Source organism: Mastacembelus armatus, chromosome 10, assembly GCF_900324485.2.
Source record: "Mastacembelus armatus chromosome 10, fMasArm1.2, whole genome shotgun sequence".
NCBI classification, from domain to species: Eukaryota; Metazoa; Chordata; class Actinopteri; order Synbranchiformes; family Mastacembelidae; genus Mastacembelus; species Mastacembelus armatus.
Genome location: NC_046642.1, coordinates 11,109,060 through 11,117,599, shown reverse-complemented (window position 1 = coordinate 11,117,599; position 8,540 = coordinate 11,109,060). Strand labels below are relative to the sequence as shown.

The following is an 8,540-nucleotide window of genomic DNA, read 5'->3' as shown; positions in this document are numbered from 1 at the left end:
ATAGTGATTTCAGAACATACTGTTGCTAAACCAGTCCCAAAATAGAATGACAAAGAGTGCTAAATCAAAACAATAAATTAATCCAAAATCCTAATTGTCTTCAGACTTTCTGCAAGCTGGCTGCACTGCCAGATGAGTTCTTCCATTTTGTTTGAGGCTGCATTAGCCATTAGCACAAGTATGAATAAACTGCAGTACCACTTCCTGATGTAGTCGACTTTACAACCTCTTTTCATTGACAGGCAAAAGGTGTTCATGTATCTGGACAGGAAGCACAAAGCCTGGCTCTAATTATTTTCTGCAAAAGAGCCAATAAGCACCCATCCCTGTTCTCTTTGCAACATAGAACAAATGCTGTTCCCAGTCAACACACTGCACATGTCTCCCACCCCTAATTAAATGGAGAATGCATTTCAAAGCAGCTGCATTGATCAGGACCACTGGTTTCACATAGAATCTGTTGTTTTGACACAAAGTGCCATGAGAAACCATATTTAAAAGCCAGCAATGGGGAAGACACTGTGTTTATTTTAGTGCTATGAGATCTGTGGTGGTGGTTCTGGGCCTGGGCTGAGTCTCTCTGTTCTCAACGGTGGATGGATGTGAGCCTACGCACCAGGGAAGCCACAGCATATCTAGTTACACACAGGCTGTACTGACTGGCTGCCAATCTGTCTGAAGGGAAATGCTACTAGGACAAACTGTTTTTCTCTGGCAGATTCCAATCCAATGGCAGCTGAATGTTATTACTTCACTATCATTAGTGGTCACATAGTTTTTGACTTCGGGGGAAAAGTTTTTGTAGCTTCTAATACTGAGCATTTTCCCTAAAAGTCTAAATAAGTAAGACAATGAGGTTTGACTGAGGAGCCTTGTGGCTCACTGCAATATTGTGTTGGGTTTTACAAATCACATGCTCATCATACTGACCTTGTAAACATAAACAAGTCTAACACAGCTGAATAGACATCAGCACACATTGAAAGATGTGACAACGTGACTCCAGGAATGTCCAGGAATTCAAGGTTATGTTTGTGAAATTAAACTGTGAAGTTTTCCAAGGTGATTCTCTTATTTTCTCCTTCCTTGGTATCAGTACCATTTTCCTTTAGCTACAGTATAGTTGATTTTATCATACTAGAACAATAAGACTTCGTGGTTTAGTTCATGCATTGGCATGCCCCAGTACTGACTATTTATATTAAGTCAAATTTGATTTATTCAAGTGATTGTTATTTTGTTATGTGCATCAGCAAACAAACTGAAATCCAATGTGTGTCAATTCAGCATAGTTAGAGTTTAAACTTGTTTGAAATGCTGTACCTGTAGAAAACTGGCTAGAGGAGTTTTGGGCTTGAAAAATGTTAAGTCCAGTCCAGTACATCCATTAAAATCTCATTTTGAAGCTAAGACCGAACACATGTTGAAACATGTTTTTACCATCCTGACTTAAATGAAAATATTGTAAAAAAAATAACCATGACTGATCTGAAAGTGTTTTTCTGTATAACTGTGCTGAGCATGGATTGAAAAAACAAAACAGCATATTGACGCATTTGTATTATGTAAACAGGTTTATTGCAAATGTGCAGTCGTATCCACCGTGGTGAGGATACCGTACAGCAACAACACCGTTATCTTTACAAAATACACAGAAACTTTAGCAGTAGCTACTAACAAGACTTCTCCCTGTGAAATTTTACACAAGGTCCTGGTTTGCTTGGCTTCTGTTGTCAGAAAAAGAAGGCAAAGTCTTTGGTAGCTACAAAACAACAGAGCTCAGCGTGGAAATGTGTTCCTCTCTTACTACGGACAGGCACTGTTGTCATGCCATCGTTTTCAAGTTGGCATCTGAACATTCAACAAAGCAGATACTGAGCGACGCTGCTAAAATCAGGAGTGCATCTCCAGTGAGACATGCAGTCGTCTGCTTGCTCAACATCTCCAATCTGTTTACCTCAGGACATTTCAACCTTATGTACAATGTAGTTAACCTTTACTGACAGAGCAGGCAAACAAGGTGGGCAGATATGCCTGTCCCTCTGGTACACGAAAAATACTCCACTGTACAATGCTCCTATTTTACAACAACTGATTTTTGTTCAGAATCAAACAAAAACAGATGATATAGCAGGATTAATTTCCCCCATAAGCAGCAAGCCCCAACTGCAGACAATACAAGATTATATTTTCTGAAACATTACAGTATACTTATCAGTCTACTGCAGCAGTTCACCAGCTCTAACAGGTTATTGATGCATTAACTTCCACCTCTTTTGCCTTAGCTTATCCTGTTGATTATTACTGTTATGCATGAACAAATGTACATGAACATGTGTGACACACTGTAGCTACAGGAAAAGTCCGCACTGTGTGGCTGAAATGTGTCGGTGGAAATTTTTGAAACTTGTATTTTGAGATTGGAGAAATCCACACGATGGGGCTCTTCTCAGCAAGACCTGGAGGACTGTCTCGGATGGGTCTCCTCTGGGTGAGCAGAGAGCAAACCTCCCCACGTTTTAGTTAGCACCTGCAGGGCCAGCCCGACCAACACCTCCTCACCCCCCCCCCCATCTTTCCAGAGCAAGGGGTGTTTGTTGGATAAGTTCAGCAGGGAAAGCCTGCCTCTGGCTGAAAGCAAGCGCTCAGTGGTGTCTAGTTAGTCCTCTCTCTATTCTTAGCGCTTTTGTCTACAAAGAAACACTACGACAAAAACTTGGACGGTATCAGAGGATGTGCCCAACACCGCATCAGAGCGTCTTAAGTTCTGTTTTGTGCTTTTCAGTGTCAGCAGTTCTTTTGTGTGCCATCAATCATTTACAGCCCCGATACTTCACCTTCACTATTTTGAAGGGTTCTCGGCAGCGGCGATTTTGAAACACCTTTTCATTCAAATGGAGGTCCATTACTGTAAGGAGACAGTGGCTCTGCCCGCCCCAAGGCAGAGCCACTTATACAGCAGAGCCAGGGCTGTGGTTGTAGCTCTGCTGCTGCTGTTGCTGATGCTGGTCATGGGTCACCTGGGTGCTCTGATTGTCGAGGGGTAGCAGCACATCTGTCGGGATGCGAGACTGGAACTTCTCTAGCTGCTCTGGACTGGCTAGGTTCTTTAACAGGTAGTTCTCCCTCTCCAGCTGGTTGTTCTTCTCCGCCAGCTCTTTAATCTGCTCTTTGAGGATCTCCACCTCCTCACGCACTGCATACATCAGATGGTTCTTGACAAGATCCTGTCATGGCAACAAAGAAGAGACAGATCAGTTTAGATGTAATATCAGAGCAGTTTTAAGATTTGTAATTCTGATCTGTTTTGTTGCACAGCTACAGTATGTACTGCAAGAGAAAAAGATGGGGCTTGCCAGGCAGGTTTACATGCACAGATCTCTAGTGATCTGCTATATACACTCCCAGTCAAAAGTTTGGACCCACTCTCCCATTGAATTCAATAGGAGAGTGGGTCCAAACATTTGACTGGTAGTGTATAATTTAGTGGGCTATACATTACATAATCTTCACTCAGCAATTCTGCTCTGCAAAAATGTCATCAGTCTCTGTTTTTGGACTTCCTGCCGTCACCTCCTGTACTTGTTTTCTACTTTGTCACATGAACAAAGGCTACAGTAGCATGTGCCACTTTTACATAACAGGGACTTCCCATTGCATTCAGAGAGAGCAGGTTTTCTGCATGGTGCGTGGGGGAAATGGCATTTTGAGAAGATCAGAGTGGCACAGCTGTTCCATACATACAAATGTACATAATGTGGACCTAGAAGCCATTTTAAATTACTAGCAATTAAACCTTTGACAGCATCAGCCCATTAAATGCTTTACTGCCTGCACTGCAGAACTCAGTCATTCGGAATTTGAACTCACATAACTCTGAATGGCTTGCATGTTTTGTTTCATGCAACCTGTATTTATGTCGTTGTCTGGTGTTTGTGTGTGTGTGTTATCTCTGCTTACCATGGCCTGTTCAATCTTGTTGTCGATGGCCACAACGCTAGCACCAGAGGCACTGCAGAAGAGAAGAAAAAGAGGCCATACATTTAGAACTCATCACTAAAACTGCTGTTAGATCACACAGAGCTGTTTTTCAAACTGTTGACAAATGATGTGTGTGGTTCCTGGTCTATTACAGAGAAACAGAAAGCTCACAGAACAGAAGGGAAAATGTTTACCCAGCTGTTATCTAGTTTAGGTTTTGTAAAGTATAAACTGCATGCTAATTGCTTTGGGAATTAGATTAGGTTTTTTATTTAGTTTACAGTGTAATGGACACAGAGTGCAGTGCAGGAGGCAGAGTAATAGCTACAGCAAACAGTGCAGAGCAGATATCAGTTCAAAGTCCAAACAGCCGCGCAGAGGGAAAATAGCTGGACAAACTACTTTTCAAAGCAAAATCCAACAAAAACAGACAATACACACGCCGCGTGTATTTAGATTTTCTACTTTAAAATGCATCATATAGAGATTTGCAGAAGAATAAAAACTGACATTGTCTTGGCCTGATTTATGACAAAGAAAAAAAAAACATGAATAACGAAATCATATATTCAAGCGTATGGAGACCGTGTCGCATAATTACCTGTTGTCAAGTTTGACCGAAACAACGTCTCCCCCGAGTAGTGAGGAGAAGAAAGAGATGGAGAAGTTATGTAACTGGTAGACCGCCACCTCCATTGGTGTTTTAGCGAACATTTCCGTGCTCATGTCGAGTACCAGACTCGTTTGGATTATACTTCTCGCCACGTTTGCGACTGAGTTAAACAACCTAACTAAATATCCTGATTTGTTTCGTCTTTGGTAGCGATGCACTGAAGTCGCTGCCGCTGGCTGAGCGCAGTGCTGTGTCGGTATATGTATCTGTGTGTGTGTGTGTGTGCGCGTGTGTGTGTGAGCTTCGCCGGTTTTTACGAGCGACTGTCTGCAGCTATTTCTGCCACAGGCCGCTATTTGAACGACTGGCTGTTGACGTCAGATGACGCGAGCATATATTATTCAAATGAGGTGGCGGGTCAGCTCTTCATGGTGCCTTCCCGTGCCGTATGAAAATCTGTAATTAGGGACAAGAACATGTAGGACGGTTATGATGAATGCCACCCACCACCACCTCAGCTTTTTTTTTTTTTTCTTTACATAATAAACCCACAGGAAGAAACAACAAAGCACTCTGGGTCACATACTAATAATCAAGAATGCACAAGACCCAGTGCTGCTTTTTGAAACGCGGATTTTTAGTCTGATGCTGTGTTTAAGTTAGAATATATCACATGCATCTACAGATTAAGATGCAAAGGCGTATAATGTATAAAATGCACTGATGTCACAGAAACTACTTTATGCTGCAGAATAAATTATACTATTATTTGATAGGGGCCTTTATGCGACTTTAATTGAAAAAAAGATTTTACCAATACTACAAAATATAAAAGAATGTAAGCCACTGTAAAAACACAATCTATTGTCAGTCGCCTAAAATTCATTTCTTATTTATTCTGCAAACCCTTACAAAGTACGCCTCTCAACTCAAAGGTTATTGAAACCATTGACTTTTAGGCTGCATATTATCAAAAACAAGTCCTACTTTTTGTAACGAGGTTAAGAGGAGCGTTTGAATGCAGCATTACATGTGCCCTGTTTATGAACTTCTCTTCTGTCGCTGCGTATAAGCCACAAACTGAAATCCACACTGATCGCAAACAAACATCATCACAGCAACCAAAAGAACAAGAGCTCTGGACAAATGAGTCACTCTTGTTGTCGATAAATAAGAACTAGATTTTGGCGCAAACCACGAGACCTTGTCTCATGAAGCAAACTTTTTTAACAGTGAGCTTTATTTATATAAGTAGGCCTAGATTTAAAGTGCTGATTGTCTCGGTTTTTTAATTTGCTAAGTGAAAACCTTTACAAGTTTACCCTTATTTACTTTGGCTCTACTGTAAAAACGTTAAGATTTACAGTAGTAGATTTGTTACAGTAGTTTGTAGATAATACACACGAATCTACATAAACACACTGCTTGTAAATTTCCCCTCAGTGTACTCTATCGGTCTCTAGTGGTGAAACGGTATAATACACCAAACCACTGGGAACAGAAATCACAACAGGGGACTCTGTTCCTGGACACTGTTTATTATGGAATTTCCCATACACCCTTTCTTGGCTCCATAACATTTCCAGCAATTCCAAGTGTTTTTTCCCTTTTCAAAGGACATGCTGTATATATTTAGACCATTTATCACCCTGTTCATATTCCATACATCTTCTTTTCCTTTTATTTCACAGCAGTTCACCCTAATGTGTGGCCTAAACAGTAACACAGGGATATAACCCCACACTTATATTTAGCAGCAGTATCCATTCAGTAGGCGGACATACAGGAATCGGTCTGGAGTAATGTTCATTAGTGAATGACTTCTTTCACTGCAGATACACTTTTGAACTTGTTACTTGTTACAACATGTGACACAAATGCACTGAGTATCTTGCAAAACGTAATAAAGGATTAGCGGTATAAGTTGACCACAGAAGACACAGAAAAACATACCTGCTGTCATCTTTCTTTCTTTTTTCCTCTGCGTTCTGACAGTGCCTGTTGTTGAGCAATAGAGTCTGTTTTCACTGAGGCGTCCAAGCAGGTTTTAATAACTTGTCATGTAACTGCCCAGCTGTTACATTATGTTCTTTTTTGTTGTTGTCAATACTGATAATAAGCCAAATACATTTCTGTTACATAATAAATTTGATTTCCAAACACCGGTGACCCACAGAACATTATCAGCTAGTGAAAATATACTTTTATGGAAATTCTCTGCTGAATGTGTCTCACATCCAACACTAGCAGCCATTTTTTTTTACCTATATTCAGGTTTATTCCAGGACATATTGTAGCTCTATTTTTATAACACTATAAATTAAAATAACACCATGGTCTATAAGGTCACAATGGATTTTTAACTCACAATATGGTGGGAAATTGGTTTTCCATGCAAATTTTCTGTGAGGTCACACTGTGCAGCAAATAGTGACCTGCATTCAAAATAACAAATGACCCATCTCAACCTTCTGCTCTCCGTGTAGTAAACCAAATTCCTTGGTGCATCGACAATGCCTGCCATGTTTTTTTCAAGAAAAGAGAGTTCTGTTATGTAACAAATCAATTAGAGTGGAAAGGCTGATTTTTGGTTGGCCTAACAAGGCTAAGTAGAAAGCACATTGACTGGGTATTATGGTCCATAGTGCCTGTCGCCTCAGATTTCATGCTGTGACAGTACAGCTGCCAGGTTTAATATCAGGCCCTGTTCTGGTGATGAAGCGCTGGTGAATTACCTTGCCACACTGTGATAGTCCCATTTAGGAGAGGGAGTCACTCTGACTGCCTGTGGCTCAGCAGAGATGCACAGATAGAAACTACAGACAGTGGGGAGTCTTTCCGCACTGTTCAAGTAAAATAGAGTCACATGTACTAAACTGGGTTCCTCATAGCGTTCTTGTTTTTCTTGTTATTCACATGTTTAATCACTGCTACAACACAAAACGTAAGAAGACAAGGACATTTACACACAAACTTGTATTTTTCTAAAATTTCCACAAACACACTTATCCATCATTTCCTCGTTATAAAGTCTCACATATTTCTGTGGACAACTTATTGCCTGACCATTTTTGACATGGGCCAAATTTATTGAGTCATTCTAAAGCTAGGCGATGGGCCACAGTTTCCATCAGATGTCCTTTATGCAACAGCCAACCGCATTATATAATACTGTGATTCATCTGTACCAAAGGAAGAATGAGGTTGAGACATTTTGCCAGTTTTTGTTATGGGCAGCATTTTGTATTTCGATACTCCAAATTTCAAAACAATGAGAAACAGGGATGAAAAAAATCTAGACAGAAAAAATGTTGATAGTCCAAGCTCACATCTTGGCCAATAGCATACTTGTTCTCTTCTTTTTACTGTGTATGACCCCTCTGAACTCTCACAATTAGGAATGTACAGTGTATGAGTGTGTGGCCTGGGAACACAGGCCTGCTATAGGCTGCAGCCACAGGCTGTCTCAGAGGAAGCTGCAATTGTGAGCAAGAGGACTGGTTACAACCAATGAATACTGAATACCCCACACACACTAGGACATCCAGAGGCAGCTCTTATTATCACATCACCTGTAAGTCTCCTGAGCAATGAATATTAACAAGGCTTTAGTCTTGCAATAAATTTAACAGGCTGTCAATTTCTGCTCATGGACTGATAGCTTGCATTAAACATGCAGTAGGAAGAAAATGATCACACTGCTGTTGTTGTTACAAGTAGCAATATCAGTCTCTATTTGCATTCAACACTGCAAGAACAAGGCTCACCAATGTGCATATGAATTTATATTGAATTCACCAACGGGACTTCAAACAATGACTTTCAGTTATGTGATTATCAAGGATTATGAAGAGAAATAAAGATGCCTTACTATGGCAAGATTGAACATTAGCAAAACTGCAAGTTTGCTGCTTCAAATGACTTCTGATATGACCATACATTAGGA

At 40.5% G+C, this 8,540-nt stretch overlaps 1 protein-coding gene across 2 annotated transcripts in view; it reads right to left on the bottom strand.

Annotated features, from left to right (window-relative positions):
* Positions 1-1,559: 1,559 nt before the first annotated feature.
* tsc22d3 (TSC22 domain family, member 3) overlaps positions 1,560-8,540 on the bottom strand; it is a 31,788-nt gene continuing 24,807 nt past the window's right edge. The window contains exons 1-3 of one of the 2 annotated variants that reach the window (XM_026331253.2): positions 4,583-4,942; positions 3,961-4,012; positions 1,560-3,227 (exon numbers count right to left, since the gene is read on the bottom strand). In XM_026331253.2, the coding sequence (XP_026187038.1) occupies positions 2,952-3,227; positions 3,961-4,012; positions 4,583-4,707 (453 nt within the window). In that variant the 5' untranslated portion in view covers positions 4,708-4,942 and the 3' untranslated portion in view covers positions 1,560-2,951. Of the gene's footprint in view, positions 3,228-3,960; positions 4,013-4,582; positions 4,943-8,540 lie in introns of those variants that run through there. The other variant, XM_026331252.2, reaches the window with a different exon arrangement.